General features: G+C 34.8%; 2 protein-coding genes across 2 annotated transcripts; one reads left to right on the top strand and one right to left on the bottom strand.

Moving 5' to 3' along the window:
• The first annotated feature begins 121 nt into the window (after positions 1-121).
• LOC122595343 lies at positions 122-14717 on the top strand. The gene is made up of 26 exons (XM_043767689.1): positions 122-381; positions 1534-1614; positions 2628-2765; positions 2892-3002; positions 3107-3157; positions 3250-3350; positions 3467-3560; positions 3664-3789; positions 3894-4154; positions 4256-4334; positions 5229-5317; positions 5521-5604; positions 5688-5762; positions 5843-5890; positions 5984-6079; positions 6175-6404; positions 6547-9683; positions 9768-9844; positions 9932-10012; positions 10114-10185; positions 11074-11179; positions 11281-11335; positions 11858-11986; positions 12416-12533; positions 13129-13208; positions 14009-14717. The coding sequence occupies exons 1-26, from the start codon at positions 184-186 to the stop codon at positions 14433-14435; spliced, it is 6144 nt and encodes a 2047-aa protein (XP_043623624.1). The 5' UTR covers positions 122-183; the 3' UTR covers positions 14436-14717.
• Positions 14718-15619: 902 nt separating this feature from the next.
• LOC122595306 lies at positions 15620-20251 on the bottom strand. Its single transcript, XM_043767647.1, has 9 exons — positions 20087-20251; positions 18997-19160; positions 18457-18559; positions 18259-18318; positions 17977-18033; positions 17646-17849; positions 17194-17305; positions 16297-16508; positions 15620-15940 (listed from the first exon to the last, which is right to left on the bottom strand). Exons 2-9 carry the CDS (start codon positions 19107-19109, stop codon positions 15848-15850), a joined length of 954 nt encoding a protein of 317 aa, XP_043623582.1. The 5' UTR covers positions 19110-19160; positions 20087-20251; the 3' UTR covers positions 15620-15847.
• Positions 20252-23650: the final 3399 nt, after the last annotated feature.

Genomic DNA, 23650 nt, shown 5'->3' with positions numbered 1-23650 from the left:
ACACAGAGTCAGTGAGTGAGTAACTTTTTTTATTTTAACAGCAGTAACTGAGAAAGTAGTGCCGTTCAAAATAATAAAAAATCAGGAAGTGAGTGAGTAAAGTAAACGTTTTTCAGGCAACTCCCTTTCTCTGGAAACACAAACAAAAACCCCAAAACATAATAGAAGGAAGAAAAAATTGAAATGAACAACGAAATGCTTGGCGAATCAGAATTATTATCATTAGAAAAAAATAAAAGAGTAAAATCATTGACTTATAAAGTCAAAGCAGTTTCAAGAGAATCTCCATCTCAAAAAGCTTCACACCTTCTCGATTTTGACCTCCGAAATCATTGGTCAACTGCCACTAATACTAAAGAATGGATTTTACTTGAACTCGATGTAATTCTATTTCTATTTATATATATATATATATATATATATATATATATATATATATATATTTCATATTTCTGCTCCTTATTGTTTCATTTTTTTAGGTTCTATGTATTATAATAAGTACTAACATTTACATTTTTACAAATTATGCTTAAATTCGGCTCGAGTCGAGCTTTTAGCGACTCAACTCGAATTGTTGTGTTTATTTGTGCATGAATTTTGTAATTATATTATGAAGTTATAAGTTAGGGCAACTGATTTTTATGAAAATGTAACGTATTTACACGAGTTTCGTAGTTAGGGTAAGGAAAGATGATTTTTGAACAAACGAATGGATTATCGGACTTGATAGGAGGTTACGTAAGTTTGAGCAAAATGTTACTATGTGACGTAGCTTTTAAAGAGTAGCGATGTTTGGCTCATCAAAAATGGATTATCGGAATTAATAGTATATTTCTATATTTTGAGTTTTATTTGTGTTTCATTTTACTTTAATATGCTCCCGCTACAACTAGTTGTCGAACACATTTATACAAATAAAAATCCGAGCTACAAGCTCCAACTAGTTTTGCCAAAGGTACTGTGGCGGAGCCAAGATTTTTATTCTGGGGTCGCCAAACAGTCTTCATGATACTAATAAGGGTAAAATTAAACTACAAAAATCAATTACACTAGTCTGGGGTTGCCAATTACCTTAAAACTGAATAAATACTCAAAAATAATATTAAAAAATATAGAGTTTATAAAAATTGTGGAGTTTCCATTGGCCACCCTTTTCTATTTTGGACAACATGTTTGGTTCCTTCCGGGCAGAAGTTTTTTTTATCTACTATGAAAGTTTCTCTTTAAACTTTTAGCAAAAGAACATACTCCTTGTGGCCATAAAGTTCACCTGCAACGACTCCGGGCTACATGCAAAGCGGGTAGTTCCCCTGGGATTACTCGGATAGCAAAGCGGTTCATATCTACGTCAACCTAAATCAAATTTGGTTATTATGTTCTCACTAAAAATGAATTTATAGTTCTTTATTCTCAAATGATGTTTCATTCCTTAATTATAATTTTTTGGTAGTTGTGTTAGTTCCCTTTTTTTTTTTTTTTTTGCAATTTTTATTAACTTAATATTTGGGTTTGTTTTTTTTTTTTTTTATGTAGGAACCTTGTCTGCTATCACAGATAAGGATATATAATAAATCTGTGTTGGAATGGGAGATTTCAGTCGGCTTGCGATATAAGGTATGCATTATGAATATTGATGTTGGACGTGATCTTGTTGAGGTTTGCTTTGTTACTCATACATGAAAGCTAGTTTTTTGTAGGAAACTAAATAAAAAAGGTCAAAACTTGGTATTGAAAAATCAAGTTTATTAGCAGATGTTTTATGTGCAACTAGTCATATGCCTGCGCTGGCGGTGTAGTGACGACATCGGTGGTTGCGGCGGCTTTAGTGGTGTGGCTAAAAATGTAAAAGGGGGTAGTGTAGCTATTTAAGAGTTAAGGGTAAATGTTGTATAGTAAGTTCATTAAGGGTATTATAGGTGTTTCAAGTAGATATTATAGGTATTTCATGTTAAAATCTTTAAAATAGGGAATAAAAAAGGAGGGGCATTTTGGGTTTATTAACAACTTAGTTGAGAAAAATGGAGGGAACTAAATGCTTTATAATGTAGTATAGATATCTGTGGAGTGTAGTTAGTTTGTAAATATATGACATTATGACATGTCTTGATACATTCCAGTAGGATGGTACCCATGTAAGGTGCAACTCAGTGGCAATTGTTTCCGGCTATTTGTCATTTTCTTTTAAGCAATTTTTGACGGTTTCTGGTCGGTGGTGCAAGAGAAGGGAGAGAGGGCGGGGGAGACTGATTGACGTGTCACAACTCATTGATAGTGTTGATTATCAAGATAGGGAAATGATTTAGGGAAACAAGGAAGGTTTTTTAAAGTTTTGAGGTGAAATTAAAAAGAATAGGGGAAAAAGATGAGAGGAAGTATAACGTTTTGGAGTGATGAAGGAGGGTGATGTAGCACTTTTTTATTATCTGGGTAAATGCTTTATATAATGGTATAATTGTATAAAACTATAAATAAGTCACTTGAAACTTAGATTACTAAATCTTATCTAAAATTGCAATGGTTAATCTGGGTTTGAAATAGAAATTAATGATTAGGGACTGCAGTTTATATAATTATATTTTAACAAAGTATGCTTCTTATTTTCCTCTTTGATATTTTCTTTATTGTAGCCAGAGACCTTCTCAAAATCCCGCCCACGGTGTGAAGCGCCTCGCCGTGATATGGTGTACCCGATGAACTATTCTCCATGTCGATATGTGAGAATATCGTGTTTGCGTGGGAATCCCATAGCAATTTTCTTCATTCAGGTAAATATGTTGTGTTCGGTTATAATTTCAAGTTACGTGTAATGTTTTTGGTTATGCCACATCTTCCAACTTTATAGGCCAATCGTTTTTTAGTATTGCTTTACTGATTGTTTAATTGCCTTGCAGTTGATTGGTGTTCCTGTTACCGGTCTTGAACCAGAATTTCAACCTGTTATCAATCACCTGTTGCCGCATGTTATTTCTCACAAACAAGATGCTGATGACTTTTACCTTCAGGTGTAATATCATATTTTATGTATATACATATGTGTATCTTGTAGATATGATGATGTGCCTCTTTTTGCATATTTATTTTTTAATCTAACTATCTTAGTATATAGCTGCTTCAAGACTTGGCAAATCGGTTGGTGACATTCCTTCCCCAGCTTGAGGTAGATTTTTCTGTTGTATATATTCAACCTCCTTCGAAAGACTTTATTAATTTTTTCTAAATTTGATGAGTTAACGAGGTTACTCTGTGCAGGCAGATCTTAACAGATTTTCAGATACTCCGGAACTTACGCTTCGGTTTCTTGCTATGCTTGCTGGACCCTTTTATCCAATTCTCCACATACTAAAAGAGAGGTCGGTAGAATAGTGGCTAGTAGGTATTTTTAAATCTCAATAGGATTTCGGGTTCTTAGTTAATTTTTTGTATTTGGGTACAAAAAAGTCATAAATGGCTAATGATTTTCATGTAGGGAAACTGCTAAATCAGGTGGCAATGCTTCGGACAGCGAAGCATCTAAGAGTATTCTTCTGACACCAGCTTTAACAATTTCTTCTAACTTTGAGGTAAAAACCCATTAACCTCGTGTTTGACTTCGTTCGAGATTTACTACTAGCAAGTTCTCTATTTCAGCTGATTAATAGTTTCATGCTTGTTTTTCATCATCAGCCAAGGAGATCACGTAACACAATTTCGACTTCCTTACACAATTCGACAGTTTTTCGTTCTGATGCAATCTTTCTGTTGCTGAGAAAGGCTTATAGTGATTCTCATCTGGGAACTGTTTGTAGAATAGTAATTACTTATCTCTCTTCTAAGTTTTCATGTGGTAAAGTATTAAAATATAGTGATGTATCCTTCTGAGAAGAAAATACTCACCGTTGGAAACTTCATTTCAGGCCTCTAGAGTTTTACTGAAGCTTGAACGTCCGAACATGATGCATGAAGCATCTAACTCTTCATCTGATGTCACAATTGATAATGATAAGGACCCAAGTTCTGAGTTACTTGGTGCACTAAAAGTCACAGATTATTCAAATTTATTTGGGGAGGAGTTCTTGGTAACTGATGATCATTGGGACTTTAAGTATCTCCAACTTTTAGACATTAAGGCTGTCGAAGAAGGAATTTTACACGTGCTTTTTGCCTGTGCATCCCAGGTAGGTTAATTTTCTTAAAGTGCACCAAAATCGCAGTACATGCTTAGTTTCTTGATATTAGAATGTGATATTACATCGTGATAAGTTTATTTATGTTTCAGCCTCTGCTTTGCAGCAAATTGGCTGGATACAGTTCTCAGTTTTGGTCCACGTTGCCACTTATACAAGCTTTATTGCCAGGTCTGGTAACTTTGGTTCCTTCACTTTCTTGTTGTGTATTAATCCTCTTCAATGTTGAATGCATGGCATGTGATGTAGACTAGATATATGATTAGCGGGAAGTAAACATCTGGAGATCACAAATCCATGCTTACATAGGAAGCCCAATAAGTTGATGTAATTTTAGTTCAAATATATCAATACCTCAAAGTTTTGGTAAATATTCTTGGCCGTTTCACTTTACGGACAGAATATAATGTTTTTTGTCTTATTAGAAGTCTATTTTGCCAATGAAAAGTTCAAGCAACGCCTCAACACATGCGTGCTTTTTGTACTTGGTCTGGATCTTTGCGAATTGCAGAAGCGATTAGGCTTGAAGCCATTGTAGAAATCACATGTTTTTGTTAAAATGCCATTTCCATTTGCAATTTTACTGTTGATGATTTGCCATAGATAATAGATTTGCAAATAAAGAAAATTGACGCAGTAATGAAGTAAATTGGGTGTTTTATTGTATTTTACAGTCTCTCTACCATTGGGTAGGGGTATGATTATGAGATTGTCTATATCATTCATTTTTTTGTGGGGTTAGGTATCGTTTTTGCTGTCAGGTGTATTTGATTTTAATATTAGCCAATTGATAGGATGTAATAGATATGGGGTCATGGATCTTGTTGAGTTGAGGCATTAGATGTTGAAAGGGATTAATAGAAACTATGTCGTTTTGATGGGTTTCGTGTGTAAGCTTGGATGCCTATCAGCTCTTTTTCATATATGTAAATGGGTCAGTTGGGTGTATGTCATAACTTAAATGGTTTTGGATGGATAAAATCTAAAAACCAAGCTAAAAGGTAAAGGAGATTAAGTTAACTCTTACTCATATATGACCTTCTCTTGCATTTTTACTTTTTTCAGCACTTCGTCCTAATTTTAGCAGTTCCGGCCAGGTTGATGACAGTTTCTCTGTGTGGAGACAGCCCTTTGTTCAGCGTGCATTGTCTCAGGTTTTCAGTTTTTTTAACAAGTCAAATTATATTAGTTTGTATGTCTTATTTACTTAGCTTGAAATATTATCAAATTCCACCTCATCATTTTCTACACATGAAAGTTGATGTGGCTATGACATGGGAATGACAGGTGCCATGCCAGTATTTATAGATTTCAGGTCACTCATTGGTAAAACTATTTACCCTTAGATTGGTTGCAGGTTGTGCTAACATCAACCTCTCCCATGTATGGTCCCCTGCTTCGAGGATGTGCTGGCTATTTGTCATCTTTTTCGCCATCACATGTTGGTTGCTTGCCTTGAATCATTAATTTGTTTAATGTACTTTCAGTGAAAACTGACTACTATTATCTTCACTCGTGGTGCAGGCCAAGGCTGCGTGTGTTCTTATTGATCTTTGTACTGGGGTGCTGGGACCATGGATGGGTCAAGTGATTGCAAAGGTCATACCTATTTTAGCTCATATATTTTCTTTGTACATCTATTTTAACCCAAAAGCTTTTGATTTTATTGTCAAAAACAGGTAGACTTGGCTGTTGAGCTTATTGAGGACCTGTTAGGTGTAATTCATGTAAGTCAAAGCATATCAATCCCAAATTAGATTAACCATAAAGTTGTATCAGGTTTGATAAAATGCCCATTTTGCTTTTTGATTTTCTTTTAGGGTGCCCATAATGCGTTAGCTGATGCACGTGCTGCTCTCAAATATATTGTATTGGCATTATCTGGACATATGGATGATGTGATGGCAAAATATAAGGTTTGGCTTATATTTTCCCACATTCATCTATCATTTTTAGTTGTAGCGTGCTTCATGAAATGCATATAATTATATTGGACATGCTTAATTTCCAGGGTGTTAAACATCAGATTCTCTTTCTTCTCGAAATTCTAGAGCCTCTTCTTGATCCAGCTTTAACCCCCTTAAAGAGCACGATAGCCTTTGGAAACGCATCTCCAATATTTCTTGATATTCAGGAGCAGAATTGCAGTGTTGCATTAAATGTGATCCGGGCAGCGGTAACTAAATCTGCCATTCTTCCCTCCTTAGAGTCTGAATGGAGGCGGGGTTCAGTTGCTCCTATGTAATGCTCACTTCATATAATTAATCACTAATTTTCGGATATGTTTGAGTTGCCTAGTATTTTGCATTAACTCACTTCTTTTGAAGTGCTTTATGTTTTCATGAGCGTGCTTTTAACCAAATTATCTTTAATTGTCTTACAGTGTACTTCTCTCGATTTTGGACCCCCACATGCAATTGCCACCGAATGTTGACCTTGGGAGATTTCCAGCTTCTGAAACCATAGATGCTCAACTGCCAGACGCCTCCTCTCTTTCTTCTGCTTCTCTTAATGGAGCCGCTGCTTTAAAGATTGACCAAGAAGGTACCGATGGAAAAATAGAAGTTTCTGATACTGCATCTAAACTAGAAACTTTTGATGATGTCAGCATTCTTTTTGCGCCACCTGAAGTCAGGGATATGTTGCTTACAACTGCTTCTGGTGTTCCCGATCAAACAAGCTCAGATCAGAGCCATAGCAATAACAATAACAATGCAGAAGAGAAACATTTAGTCGATGAAAAAGTGGTCACCAATTCTGGTGCTGTTGAGTATTCTGAGTTGCAAACTGAGTGTCTGCAGCTTATGAATTATGGAGATTGTGAGTTGTGGGCCTCTGAGTTTAGACGGGTGGCTTGTGATTTGCATTCACATAGTGATGTTACCCCTGAGGGTCATAATGCTGCCATAGATTCTCTGCTATTGGCTGCAGAGTGCTACACCAATCCCTTCTTTATGATGTCTTTCAGAAACAATCCTAAGTTAACCCCAGAGAAAATAATTAACAAGACCAATAATAGCTATGGCTTTGCAGAAATTAGAAGAATTTTAGAAAAAAGTGATGATAATTTGGAAACTATAGCTTTCCTTGAGAAGAAAAGGGACAAAATAGTTATTGAAATTCTTCTTGAAGCTGCCGAGTTAGATCACAACTATCAAAAGACGTTACCAGATAATGATGAGAATGAGGATATGCAGTTTTCTGAGCAAGATACGTTATCCATGGATGCAATCACTTTAGTTCGACAAAATCAATCATTGTTGTGCAACTTTTTGATAAACTCTTTGCTTAAAGAGCAGCACTCAATGCGTGAGATTCTTCTGCAGAGTTTGGTCTTTCTGTTGCGCTCTGCAACTAAACTTAGTTGTCCTTCTGAGCGTATAATTGATATCATTTTAGATTCTGCTGAATATTTGAATGATCTGCTTGTATCCTATTGTCACCAAGGGATTTTGCAGTTGGAATTGATTAAGGTACATGAGGTGGAACGCCACTGGATGCTTCTTCAAAGATTGGTGGTAGCTTCAAGTGGAGGTGAAGAAGGGCGGTTTTGCAATTTGATTCCTTCCTCCGCGTGGGTGAAGAAAATATCTTCCTTTTCTTCTTCTTCATCTCCTCTGGTTCGGTTTATTGGATGGATGTCAGTATCTCGTAATGCAAAACAATATCAGAAGGAAAGACTAATTCTTGCTTCCGATTTGTCCGAATTAACAACTTTGTTATCGATTTTCAGTGATGATCTAGCTGTTGTCAAAGACACTCTTGACAAAAAAGACGAGTCTTTTCGTGTGATCTATCCTGAAATTAGCCATTTTTTTCCGAACTTAAAGACGCAGTTTAAAGCGTTTGGGGAGATGATATTGGAGGCTGTTGGTTTGCATTTGAGAGTTCTTCCTTCTAGTGTTGTACCAGATCTGTTATGCTGGTTTTGTGACTTCTGTTCATGGCCCTTCCTACAAGAAGAAGCTTCTAAAAGACGTTCCCTGTTTAAGGGCTTTTATGCAAAGAATGCAAAAGCAGTCATTTTGTACGTACTTGAAGCGATTGTGACTGAACACATGGAACCAATGGTGCCTGAAATTCCTAGAGTTGTACACATACTCCAATCCTTGTGTAAAACTGCATATGCTGATGTGGCACTTCTGGATTCGGTTTTGGGTTTGTTGAAACCAATCATCTCTTATTCCTTGAGGAAGGCATCCAATGAGGAAAATCTTGATTTTGAGTCTTTGTGTTTTGATGAGCTTTTTAGTAATCTAAGAGATCATTCTGAGAATCCAGCTCCATATAGCAGGGCTCCAACAATTCATGTTTTGGCCTCGGTTTTCCTTGACTTATCACTACAAAGGGAATGTGAGATATTGCAATCTTTTGTATCTTGGGCTGATTTTGCTACATCTGAACCAACAACGTCCTTCTATGATTACCTTTGTGCATTTCAGTTGGTAATGGAAAGCTGCAAAAGTTTATTAGTTGAAAGATTACAAGTATTGGATGTCATTCCCATTGATAATAATTCTCAGTCACATTCATTCTTAATTGATGCTTTTCGAAGTGACATGAATTCTGCTTCGACTCTAAAGGGTCATCAGTTGTCTGTGGAAGAAATTACAGAATTCTCCAAAGATCTGGAAGGTCTTATCTTCAAGCTTCATCAAACTATCGAGTTATGCTGGAAACTTCATTATCAACCAGCTAAAAAACTCGCTGTCACATCATCTCAATGTTTTGTATACTCAAAATGCTTATTGTTAGTGTTAGAACAAGGGTCACATAGTTTGGTAGATCATTATCATTGGAAGGCGAGTCTTGAACAACTTGCTGAAATAGTTCTTAAATTGCAAGAAAACAGATGCTGGGAGGTTGCGTCTACAGTTTTTGACTGCATACTTGAAGCGCCTCGTTTTTTAGGTTTTGATAGAGTAATCAGCCCCCTTTGTTTAGCAATGCAGAAATTTTCACAGAATGCACCAAAAGTTTCTTGGCGGTTGCAGACTGATAAGTGGTTGTCATCGTTATTTGATGGAGGCATCGAGAGTCTTCATGAAAGTCAACATCTTCTAGTTGATCTTCTATCTTTAATGATGGGTCATATTGAACCAGAACAGCGCTTTATTGCACTGAAACACTTGGGGAACTTGGTCGGCGCTGAAGCCGACAGTGAAATAATAATCGATCAAGCTAATTCATGTGAGTTAGGTTATATTGTCTCAAATCTGTGGGATCGCATAATTGTGGTTGCATCGTCTGACATGTCACCTCTTTTGAGAACGCGTGCGATGGCCCTTCTAGTTAAGTGTGTTCCGTTTGCGGAGAGGCCACAATTACAATCTGTTCTTGGGGCCGCTGATAGTTTCCTTCCGTGTTTAGTTAGCCTTGGTCAAAAGACATGTGAAGGCCCATTTGTGCAACTTTCATTAGCTCTTATTGCCACTATCTGTTTGTACTCTCCTGCTGAAGATGTTTGTCTGGTTCCTCAAAATATTTGGAGAAATATTGATACTTTGGGTCTATCAGAAGGTGGTATCCTTGTATTTTATATGTTTAATAAGGAAGATGGTTAAAACAAAAAGCAATCTTATTGTCCAAATGTTGTTTGTTTAGGAAAGCATGAAGATCTTGTTCGAAGTGCATGTCAAGCTCTACGTAAGCTTAAAACTGAAGGTGATGAAGCAAAAGCGGTAAGTATATTATTTGTTCCATGTTTGACCAGTGAAAGTGTATCTGATCTCATGACCTACTTTAAAATGTAAATTTTGCAACACCAGACTCTCAAGGGAGTTCTCACATCAAATATTTCAAAAGAAGATGACCCAAATTTTGGAACTACACGCGAGTCACTTCTTCAGGTAACAATGCTCAAAATTTTTGATGTGATGTGGTTTGCGGGTTATGATTCACAATTCGTTAGAATGAGATTGTAATACAGAGTTTATCATGGATGTGGCAGGTTCTTGCGAATTTGACCTCTGTACAGTCATACTTTGATTTCTTCTCCAAGAAATCTGACGAGAAACTTATGGTAGGATCTGAATTTACAAGATTTCTGATGAGTTTTGAAATAACTAACAGCTCTTAGTATAAAGGATTAATCATTTGGAAATAATTGAACTTTCCTCGTTTCCAATTGTATGCATCCATCTTTCAAACTTTTCATTGTATACGCAAAAACTCCTTAAAATGAATTTCCTTTTTATTTTCATTCTAATTTTAATATGATTATTATTAGATAAAAACTGATTTTATTATCATCTAACACTACCATGACTACTATCACTACCCATAAACACACCTATATAAACTCCCTTTGCCAAAAATTATGGTCGGAACAATTTTTTTTTTCCATTGATGTTGCTGTAAATAACATGTAGTTAATATTTAGAAACTATGAGTGCGTATATAATTTGTGTCAAAACTTACTGTTGCTCAAGTTATAAGGGGTATTAAAACTTGTGACTTGAAAACTCATAATCATTCAACACTAAAATTAAACAATGGGTGCGTATATAATTTTTTCATCCATCTTTTTTTTTTGATTGAATAAAAGATACTTTATGATTAGGGTTATGAAGAAAAGTAGGTTAATTGATGAGCTTGGAAGAATAAGAAAAAAGGAAGATTTTGTAACTGTTTTTTATTAGATAAAGATTAAAGTTAAAGTTGGGAAAAAAATAAAAATAAATTCAGTGAGGGCAATTTAGCCATCAATGCATACGGTAGTATGAAATATAAAGATTAATGCATTCAATAGGAAGTTTAGGCATGTGTGCATATAATAGAATACAAGTGAAAGTTTAATACCTTTCCAAATGACTAGCCCTAACATAAACTGTCAACGGACGAGGTTTCCCCTGTTCAGGACGTGCTTTTGACTCAGATGCACAGTCTAACTACTCTTAATATGTCATAGGAAATTCAGGAGGCTGAAATTGAAATGGATTTAATACAGAAAGAGCAATATATTCAGGATTCATCTAATGATTACACAGATTGGAGGAAGCTTCCTTTTCTGGCTGGTAATTTCTCTTAATTTGCTGTTCATAAATACACAAATGTTTATTTTAAATTTACCATAAGGCCATAAGACGCTTTTCTCCTGCCACTTTCTTCAATCCAGGTTATGAAAAAGAAGATAGACGCCTTCAAGAAATCAAGGATGAGATTCAGTCGCTGTATGTACCATCTTACCAAATCTATTATTCTAAATGTATCGCTAGGTCTTTATCAGCTCTTTTTTATGAAACCTGGGACATGTACAGTTGGTTTATAAAACTTTTAGATCTGATATTGGGAAGGGTAAGATGAAGTCATAGAGCATCTTTGAAGTATGTTGTGCTTTAACTACAGAAAATTGTTGTTTTGCAGAAAAAAATAGTTCATTTTTTGTATTCAAAATGGCTAACCAACCCATTATCGCCCCCACGGCCCCACCAACTGGTTTCACGATCAACATGGGGGAAGCTAAGTCACGTAAAACTCTGATTAAAGATACATGGGGTGGGATTTGAACCGATGACTTTTGTTTTTATGCTGCATGTATCAAGACTTTCTTCTTGTTTCAAAATGTTCATTTGCAATTCCATTTATTTAGGTTCATTATTTTAATGGAGAGTTCTTTATCATTACTTTTTTCTTCAATAATCTAGTGATTACCAAACAAATTGGAAATTAAAAAATAGTATTTCTGTGAATAGTGAAAAAGCGAAGCTTAGGGAAGAAGTTATAGCCCGCAGACAGAAGAAGTTGCTAATAAGATGTGCACGGCAGAAGTACTTAGAGGAGACGGCTCTACATGAAGCAGAGCTCCTTCAGGAACTTGATAGGTTACCCCTCTTCATATGTAGCTTATTCGCCTTAGAGGTGGCAATATCCACCCATTTTTTCAAGATTTGGTTGATATAGGTTGTTTTTTTTTTCTTTTTCAAACGAGTCAAATCCAAAGGTTTTGCTAATAGACAACAGACTGAAAGATGCCCAATGTCTATTTTAGATGCATGTAACATCACAAAGCCTTTTTTCATCAAATTGAATTATGATTGTGTTAATATGGCTATCATTTTCATTTACGTATTCGTTATTTATAAAGTATTCTAAGAAATGAGAAAAAACCATTTGCAGGTCAACATAGCCCGTTTCAATCCATACTAAAAGTGATCTCTGCCTAACTTTCTCATCTTGCCACCTCTAATTGTACTCTTAGATATGAAAATTAGAAATAAATATATTTTATAGTTGTTTTTTCTTGTTAATAGAGAAAGGGCAGTTGAAATGGAAAACGAGATTGAGAGACAAAAATTGCTGGCTGCCGAGCGTGCGAAAACCAGGGAGCTTCAGCACACTCTTGAAATGGAGAAAGAAAAGAAAACACAAGTAAGATTTAATGAGCTCCAGTTGAATGCATGGGTCTTTTATATTAGATGCATAACTTTTACATGATGGTTGTATTTGCTCTACCATACTTTACCTTATACTGCAAATACAAATGTGAGAATATAATCATCACAGTAACTGTATTCTGAAATATATTTATAAAGTAGTTATGGTTTTCCTTTTAAAACTACTGAACATTAGATCATCTGGAACAGTAAGTGGATATAGTTATATTGATAGTAAACAATGGTTTTATTGTATGATAATAGATAGTTTTAAAGTGGCCTAGTTTATTGGTATATTTGGAAGCTTTTCATGACATGATGAGCTTTCTGCTTGAATTTGCAGATATTACTCGAATATTTATTTTCTCTGGAACTCATGTTCTTAAGGTCATGTGAATGTAGTGCATTTCTAGCATAACAGTATGTAGGTTGACCTTGAAAGCTGTGTGAATATTCTCAGATCACAATGTAGGGTTTTTAATGCCAGATTATTGTTACAGTTACAATCAGGCTCAAAGGGTACAACTATATAATGTAGTCTTATCTCTTCCTTTTGTACTTTTAACCCCTGTAACTTAATTTTCTTGTAGAGGGAAATCCAACGAGAACTAGAGCAGGCTGAGTCCGGTCTCCGACCAGGGTCAAGAAGGGAATTTTCTTCTACTAGTAGGTACGCTTTGGTGTTTGTAGCATCAAACTCACTTCTTCGTTTTTACATTGTCAGCATTTCTAGCAATATTCTGTATTCAGGGAGGCAAGGTATGACTTTTGACCATTTCTGTCTAAGCTACGTGTTCAATTTACCCTTATGAATTGCCACCTGTTATCACCTGGATCAAAGGATATATCTTGGTCAAGATTGACTAAATTCAAGAGTCAAACTTTCAATTTCCCATTATTAAAGAGCTGGAAGTTTGACGTTAGAGACAGGCATACTGTAGCGTCGTATAAATGTACTTCTATCATGCTGCATTTTTATTGGTTTTTTTGTATGGTTGGGTACAACGTTTCTTCATCATCTATTTGCCACACAGAAAGTCTGAACTGGAAGTCCAAAATAGGTTACATTATGGGTTGTCGAGATAGGTTGTTTATTATCTTTACAGTGGCAATATGGGTGATACAGGTAATGGATTTAAACAGATAGCTTCTAAGGATGGGTCAAATGGGTCTCGTTGACCCATTGACACTGTTTTTTAGTTTTTCATATAAAATGATGAGTTTTTCCATTAAAAAAATTTTGGAGGACTTTTGATCCATTTTTTGGGGGGGTCTTTCGATCCATATAATCTCTTTGAAATGAAGCACACCCCAAGTTGATTCGTTCGTTCCTTCTTTCTTTTCTTTTTTTCTTTTCTTTTCTGTAAGTAGACTTGTTGAAAAGTTAATGAATTAACAGTGCCACCTCTAGCAGACTAATAGCTCAGCCTTCAGTTTAATCCTCTCTCCTATCCTATATACTAAATGCAGTCGCCCACGAGAAAGATACCGGGAAAGAGACAATGGTAGATCAACAAACGAAGGCAACTTGAGAACAAGTGGTGGTAGTGGTGGTTTCCAGCCCGATATAACAAATCCGAGCTCTTCAATGTCAGCCACGCCAACCATTGTTCTGTCTGGGTCACGCCAATTTTCAGGTCAACCGCCAACACTTATACAATCTCGTGATCGCCAAGATGAAGGTGGTAGTGGTTATGAAGAAAACTTTGATGGTAGTAGAGACTCGGGTGACACAGGCAGTGTTGGGGAAGCGGATTCAGTGACGGCATTAGAGGGGCAATCTGGTAATTTTGGGTCTGCCCAACGAAATGTTTCGAGGGGGAACAAGTCAAGACAGATGATAGATAGGAGAGAACGAGATGGAAGGCGTGAAGGGAAATGGGAAAGAAGACATTAACATAATTAGTCAAGTGTTGTAAGAAATTTGTTTAGGTTATGTTAATAGGTGTTTATTTTATGTGATTGACTAGCTTTAAGGTATTGTTGTCGTAGTTAACATGATTAATTTGTAATCAGGCCCGTCTAGTTTCATTATGTATCCCATCTTCAACTTGGATGGAGATAACCATTGGATTAAAATGCTGTACTTGAAATGTAAAACCTTGTAACCATTATCTTTAAATAGATCAAATCGCTACTACTACTTCAAGCAGTAGCTGGTTGGGATTAGTTTTTCATATGATTTTATTTTTGTTATCTAAACACGGGGGCGTATGTTCTACGGTCAACATCTATGGATCAAGCGAGAAAATTAAAAGTAGCCATTGCTCACTCTACAACAATAGATTGATTGGTTGATTAACGTTGAAAAGTGAATCAAAAGTACTACAAAATCAGAAACGAGGGAGGCTAAGTAAGAAGGTGATAATTATGATTTACGTGTTGTAGAACAAAAGCTTGTCTCCGGCCATCCATATGGAATTCACAATTACGTGTTACCCTCTCTACCATAATATACCAAAACTTATGCATACCATAAAATTGTAATGCAGTGGTGGTAACAATATTAAAAATTGTGGTTCAAATATTATACCCATGTGGTCACGTCCACAAAACCAAAAAGAAAAGAAAAAAAAAAATTGTTGTGCCGCTTTACGTGGGTTTTGAGCTCTTGTATAGGATGAAGATTGAACCTTAATTGTGAGAAATTTTTATAGAAATTTTTTTTCTATATACAAATTCGTGACATTTGGCTGGTTACACATAACTGTAAAAAAAGAAAGTTTTTTAAATGCATATTTCAGTATAAACTATTATTATAGAAAAATGTTTATGGTTTTACCATTGTATAAATTAAGATATGATTCACTGAATATCTATCTTCGTTTCAAAAATGATTCAAGATTATGGTCATAAAAGAACTTTGATACTTTAGATCTTTATCTCACAAGTGTGCTTCTATAATCTCTACACAGACTGAATGGAAATCAAATACACAATGGGATACAAAAGACTCACTGACGTATGTTCATGTTCCAACTCATTTTGTTCAGTCCACCCAAACAGAGGATACAGTTCCAAAAATCAGCTTTGTGATTTGGTTTCAGGGTGCAACTATAAGTGATTGTGTTTACAAGGAACTCAAAAAACCTACATCGTATAATGTTATCTTGTGTTTTTAACTGAGATTGCATGATGTTTTTATGCCAGTACAAAATGTCGCACCAAGTGTTGAAAGAAACGTAGTAGACAAACCTTTATTGACAAAGCGTACACAATAATAAATAGAACTCATTCAAGACTTAACTAATACTACCACCACCACCACCACAAGTTCAAATATTTCCTTAAAAAAGCTGGATATAAGGTTTAAGATTCTTGAGGAGCTTCAAATCTTGTTGGGGTGTCAATACCCGCCATACAACAAAGTCCAGATATCAAAATTATGAGCAAGACAAGTCCCTGAAACGCCACAAAATTGTGAGAGATTTAAAATTACTAATTGTTTATCCCTAACAATCAACAAATGATATAAAAAACAATTCGACATTTAACTTGTCAAAACTCTTCAACAAACAATCAATAGTTAAAAGTCCTCAACTACACAGATATATTAATAAACTTCAACCAAATGTATGCTTCACATATCTTGAGTTGTTTCTCAATGGGCAAATAGGTAATACTTGATTCACAAAGTTTTATTTAGGAAAGGTCAGATAGTTTTAAAACTCTCACTTAGCAGAATTTGGTTTACTCACCACCAAAAGTCAATTATCAATATATCAAATATATAAGTTGAGGAAAGAAGGTCAACATACCACAAAAAGCCCCTCCAACATTGATGATTTAATATGGCAAACTCCATCACACTTATTGGAGTCATCTGATGAATTTCCAGATTTTTCTGCAAGAAACCTATCTAGCTGGCGGTAGGAAGGATAACGGATGACACTAGGGTCAGAGACGTATAAAACCGAGTATTTAGCTCCTGTCTTTTCTACGGAACTGATGAGCTCAGAGAAAACTTGGCCTGCATTAAAAAAAAAAACGCTTTCACTAAATTCATACGAGAGATTTAAACACAATCACTCAAAATGTAATATGCTTGTTGAAAGTTTAAATCAAGAGTACTGGTAGCAACAAAAATAGAGACGGCAATTGGGCCCACTTACTTATAATTCAGGTCAAGTTTTATCTCTAATGGCAAAAAAAGGGGTCATTGTATAGGCCAGAAGTAGCTTAAAGTGTATTTTCACAAATTCATGCATAATACCAACTAAATTATTCTATTCAAAAAATCAATTACTAGATAACTACTGAACTACCTTAACTAGATATGTAACAGAAACTAGATATGTTTTTGGTTGACATAAAGATATTGTACAAAGTTTTATTCTATTCAAAAAATCAATTACTAAATAGCTACTGAACTAAAAGAAATAGACTCAGCCTAATTAGTCATACAAGAAAATAAAACTTTGTACAAAATATCTTTACGCCAACCCAAAACATATAAAGTTCATTTTATTCAAAAAATCAATTGCTAAATAACTATTGAACTTACCTAAAACAATAGACTCAGCCTAATTAGTCATAAAAGAAAATTAAACTTTGTACAAAATATCTTTACGCCAACCAAAAACATATCTAGCTTCTGTTACATGACACGCACATTATGCAACCTCTAAACAAGAATGAGAACAACCCTCGCATACCTTCAGAACGTGGTTGCTCATTTCCATTCAGTGAGTTGGCTCCTCCACTGCAAAAGACAACCAATGGTATCTGCCCGTTGGATTTCTTTTCCATACTTGAAGCTACATATTCCTGTCATTTTACATGTATCTCTATTATGCATATATATATATATATAGGTTTTAGGTAAAATAAAACAAGTATTAAAGTAAAACATGTAAAACAATAAATTTTCCTTTACTAGAAATCACCGTGCATCATGAAAATCATCGTACATCAATATATATGTGAATCTCCGTGCATCAATTTTATCATGATCTAAGGGTCAAGATCTTGTCATATTTGTTTTACCTTAATACTTGTTTTATAATAACTAACCCCTATATATATATATATATATATATATATATATATATTAAATACCATACTAGCATATATGATTAGTATTTTCCAGTAACACCAAAACTATTACATGCACTGAGTTGATGTCAGTAAGTTTTTCGAAGTTTCCACCCTCAGCAGCACATGATTCCATTATACCAAGCTTGCTCAATCCTGCATCATGTCCACAAGTTTCTGCAAACTCGGAAACTAATGATCTTTGCAGAGGCTCATTCTCTTCCGATTCAGAAACATAAGGGTATGCTAACGAAAACTTTGACTTTGTGAATGAGGCCTGTTTTATAAAAAGGAAATGTGAATATCAACTTTGGAACATGGGACCTGGGGTAACAGTAAAACACCTAAACTTTGAAACAAGCGATCTCTATTTGAGAAACAGAATTCAAGGAAGCTATATTTACCTTAAGCAAGTCTAGAAGTGCCTGGTCCTCATGTTTACGACCAGACATATCCAGCGGCTGTGATTAAAAGTGAAAGAATTACAGCAGGATCTCAGAAATACAGTAGCTCAGTACCAAGTTATATAGATATTGAGTTTCATTTTGTCCATCTATAACTTGCAAGTCAACTATGTTGTAATAGAGTTATGATATTGTGTTGAAACTGAGCATTTATTTTGGGAATCTGGATTGCAAATGTGTCAAATGACTTCACATAAATGTCATAAATTCATAGTTTGATACCTCCTTTCCAACAAAAACAATTGCAAGATCAACGGAATCTTCAGATTTCTGCTTGGAGCACTGAAAAAACAAAACTAGCATAAGGCTTACAAACTGTGGCATCTAAACAAATAGTCAGCAACTTATGAGCTCCAATCTGGATATATTTTACTGATCGTATTGTAAAATATAAAATGCAGCTAGATAAGCAAACTATACCAGTAAGTTCGACCAGCCACCTTCTGACATGACAGACTTGGCCAAGTCCTTAGGAGAAAGGGTTTGGTAATTTACAGCTTCCTTCACTTCGTTGGTATTCAATCTATGGTTAACATAACAGTTAAAAATTAATATAGAAAACCCAAGGCAAGGCACACGAAAGTAAGGCGATATAGGAACTTAAAAGATATCCTAAGAAGATAACTAAATCAAAACTTTGGACTTATATCAGCAATGGGTATTATTGCTTCAAATAACAGTATAGCCTGTTTATATCAAGGTTGCAAGGTTTCAAGTTACCCTTGTACTGTACTATGTACTAACATTAACACACTCTCTAATTCAACTAAAGACTAAATATATAAAACAGAAAGAGATCATCAGATCTTAAAGTAGATGCATGTAGTGTCCACTGCTTAATAACAAAAAACCTCTACCAACAATGGTTAATAGGACAGCCAATAAACAAGTCAATCTTGACTTCCAACAAGACCTATTTATTAAAAGATATGCAATGTTTCCTAATATAAGTAGACATACTCGTCATGGCTGTTTGACCATAAAAATGCAGGGGTTGTAGATGAGAAGGCCCGAAGTGGGAGTTCAGACACCACAAGCAGGACTGCCACAAAAACTGCTGCAATTGTCTTCATATCTCTCTCTCTCTCTCTTTTAAATACAATAATGTGACCTGCTGATTACACCTGCAATAACAAATATTGTCAGAATTATAAGAAAAGTAATTTCTGCCTAGTACTAATATATATAAGATACCATGTTCAAAAGCCGGATTACAATAGAAAGATATACATGTGTGAATAAACATCGATTGCAAGGTTTTAAATGTATATAGCATGATGAGAGGATAGTGGCAAAGAACCAAACTTAAGACAGGTATATGGTACATTACAAGCATGTAACAAGCGAGATGACATAATGGAACTAGAATGACTACCACTTAAGATGGTTGTGATGCTAAACTTCGACAGGAATGAAGAGATATCATATGTAAAAAGATTCTATGACTAGGCTGGATCAGCTGGTTGGACCACTATCTTAGGAATTCATTAAACAAACGAGTGGCCCAAAAATTCAAGTGGTGGGTAGGAAGAATTAAGCATAGTCAAAGAACTAACATCTTTCCACTTTGTTTGCTCTCATGCGAGTTCGATTTAGCTCTTGCGACGGTTAGGTTTGTTCTAGTTCGGATTTCCGTCAAAATCAACTTTTTTTAAAAAAAATGCTAAAACTAACTTAGGATCATGATAACATGAACATCTGGCTCATATTCTTATTACACAAATTAAAACATTAAAGCCTCCAAATTTCGAGTAAAAATAACAAAAAAATAATTAAAGCAAAATCAAATTAGCAGAAACTTAACTGAAACAGCAATAGCTAACTAACAAACACAAAACTGTGTAACTTTTTTTTTTTTTAACTGATCTACTGATCCATTAATTACAATATATATATATATATATATATATATATATATATATATATATATATTAAATGTAATTTAGTCAGATTCAAACCCTAAGAGAATAGAATGGATACAAAAGACATTTAAAATATAATTGAAATTGACTCTAGGAGATCTATCTATGGATTAGAAGAAAATGATTACCTTTGTAAGGTGATCAAAGAAGATAAAACGGAAGACGGCGGGAAGATTACGGCGGAGATGCGGTGGATCTGCCAATGATCAAGATATGATTTTCCCGGTGAGATGATGATGATGAGATCGTTTTAATTAATCAGGACTCTCCGCCATTCAATTAAGAAACTAATTTTGACAAATATTATTTTTATTTTTATTTATTCATTTATATTTTTGTCTCTCATTTTATGATATTTGTAAGTTTGGCACCTACTGTTTATAATATTTTGTATTTCCCCTTGAAGTTTTATTTGCAAACGAGAGATATTGTTTGCGCGTTACGGTGGTGAGATGGTGTGGTGATAAGGTCAAGTCATAGAGTATGGTAGTCAAATGTCTTAGCCGTACGGGCTCTGCCTCCAGATTTAAAAATTCGTCGAAAGTATATCGAATGACATCTCTAATGAAAGAGCATGAAATTTTAAGAACACCCATACAATTTTTATAACTTATCGATATACGATTTTTGAGATAAAAGATTTTGAATGAATTAGAGAAATAAAATGATTTATGGATGAGTAAGAAAAAAATGAGTGGTTGAGATTTGAGGGTAGAGAAAAATGAATGATTGAGATTTAAAGGTATTATAGATATATTAAGTAGAGATGTTTAAATTAGTGAATAAAAAAGAAAAATAATTTAGGTAGTTTAATTCCTTAATTGAGATTTGAAAAAAGACAAAATGCTTTATAAGATAGTATATTAGATATTACTTAGATTAGATACTTAGATTATGAAGATGTGATAAACAACAAATAAGTTTTATTTATTTTATGACTTTTTTAGTAAAATATGGCTATGCTTGATGGTTCATGACGGACATAGATGCAGGCTCGAGAATGGTGATACTTTCTTCGTCTGAATTTAAATGTTTTAGTTTGACTTTTTAAGTTTTTTTTTTTTTTTTTTAGTCTTGACCGTAAATATGTTTTTATTATAACTTTAATAACTAATATCTTCCATTTGTTTGCTAACTAAGTCATTGCTCGCGCTAAAACAATCGATTGGTGTTTTTACAAGGTTTCTTATAAGTTCCATGTAGGAATATGTCAATTTGGAGCTTTTGTGCCATTTTAATTATCAAGAACATGTTATTATTCTATACATAAGAATGAAGAGGTTTGTATCTTGACAAGTTGAAGGCTCTAACAAGTCAATTTGCCATTTTCTCTAACAACTATGCTATTTTAACATGTATCTATTTACCCACACTCTCTTGAGATTTGGTACTTTTGAGATGTAGCGTGACTCTAATGTCATGAAACATCAATATTATTTTGATTAGTGTTCATAAAAGGCTTGTTCATCATAACTTAAAAAAATGCTCGTTAGATGATGAAAAGATGTGTTTAGGTTGCCTTTTTATTACAGGCTTACTATATACTTTATGTGGTTTGATAAATGAAAAATCCTTTTAAAACGTATGAATAGATCCGATCAACTTTTGGTCTTTTGTTTATTAGCATTCTAAATAGCAAATAAGCCTTTCCACAAGCCTTTATAACGATACACCCCGTTTTTTTACCGCATACTAATATAACCAAACCATCCTACATAATAGTTGCAAGCAAATACACACCCCGTTTGTCACACATATATGGCAAGATAGAAAGGTGAAAATGTGGATTAACACACGAACCTATTGGAGACCATCTTAGTTCGAAATCTCATTTTAAGAACGGAGTTCATGAGAGAACTGAAGCCATGATGATGAAATTTTTAGCCACGTCGGTTCAAAGTGCTTATCTCTTGAAATGCAATGAAACTGGTGAGATTCTGTCTGTCCGGTCTACCCCGTATATGAGCAAGCACATGTAGCCATGTAAGGAACATGTGTTTGAGTACATAATTAAGCTATCAAAAGATTTTCTTATTCATCTTAACGTCTTATATATAGAAAGTAACCATTTGTATTGTGATTCCAAATCTACATATTTTCAACGAACTTTTACTAAAATTCAAGACAATTAAGTATGTTTAAAGTTAGTTTAGAATAACCACATCAATCAAATCATTCTGTTCCATTCTATCTTTCGAGCATAAAATATATATGATTGTGGTGAGAATATATATATGGATAAAGTGGATGTTCATAAGAAAAACAAAAATGGCGTTAGAAGTATGTCATGAAATATGAATTTTCAAATCTTGCAATACAACTCCTGCTCAAAACCAATATAATATTAAAACATGATATAGTCATATAAAAGTTATGATACATACAATAATAAAATGATATAATTGTTAGTTTACAGATAATTCGTAATCATAAGTTATTCGTTATTTAAGGTAACAAAAATAGCTGGTAACAATAATAAAACCCAAAAAAAGTTTATTAACTAAACAATCAATGAATCAAAGCTCAAAGTTTTCATGTTTTTTGTCCCACATCGGTTAATGTACAAACTTGTGTCCACTTTATAAAGCTCATTCGTGAAGGAAATGCCACCGGGCTTGGTAGCGCTTGCCTGTAACTCAAGTGAGGGTAATAAGGATGGTCGGACATTGAATTAGCTGAGCCAGGTTGGTTCTGTTGGTGCATTTGCTGGCTTGCCCATTCCAAGTCATGAGTTGGACCATGGGTCTTGAGCGAAAGCTCGGGTCTCGTTGTTCCTAGAGAAGGGGGCACTGCGTAAGGCTGGCTTCACAGAGCTGCGAAAACCCCTCACTCATGGCAGTGGAAGGATAACAGGCCGGTGCTCCTCAGATCCGGACAACCTACTCGGCTGTCTCAAATGAACAACCATCTTTTTGTGCACCACACGCTCAAAATTTCAAGTTTCGTCATTTTGTTCATGGTATCCGAGTCGAGATGGACTTCCATCATATATATGGTTTCATGGCCAAGTGCATTTTTGAAGAGAGAACACTATTTTTTTTTTTTTTAAATTGTCGATATCAAAAAGAAAACTGGAAAAGGACATATTGTTGGATCAGATTTAGAAACTGAAAAATTAATAACAGTTACTAGTATATGGGACAAACCAGTCTGAGTTTCCTGGTGGTTAGAGGGGGTCAGGGCCTCAGGGGGTCTTCACGTTTAGAATAAAAATTCCTGGACGTCGCATGGAGATGGCGATTTCACAAAGGTGGCACCAGATTACCCAATAATGGTGTGTACTAATGGCCCTCTTTGCATGTATTCCCCAATATACGGTCAAAATGGGAAGATACAGAGCTTTTTGTGTCGATGAATATATGAAACGTACACGTTCATAATTTTAGTTGATTCTTTTCTTGCAGTTCCGACAGTCATTCGATTTATTAAGTTATGTTTGTAGCTCACCGTGGTTCATGTCTTTCAGCTAATCTGCATACATCTATTTGATTCTATCTTCTATATACATAAGACGTGTACATTGTTGTAATTGTACCATGATTTGTTGTTCATATTCAGATATGAAGGAACTACACGTAGAAAACGATTATCACATCTAGGAGATAGTGACATGACGAATGTTAGTCAAATGTAACATACAATTCTAACGATATGTAAGATTTTCAGATGATCAGTTACAACCCTACAACAAT

This window comes from Erigeron canadensis, chromosome 4 (genome assembly GCF_010389155.1).
Source record: "Erigeron canadensis isolate Cc75 chromosome 4, C_canadensis_v1, whole genome shotgun sequence".
Classification (NCBI taxonomy): domain Eukaryota; kingdom Viridiplantae; phylum Streptophyta; class Magnoliopsida; order Asterales; family Asteraceae; genus Erigeron; species Erigeron canadensis.
This window is presented reverse-complemented; position numbering and strand designations above follow the sequence as displayed.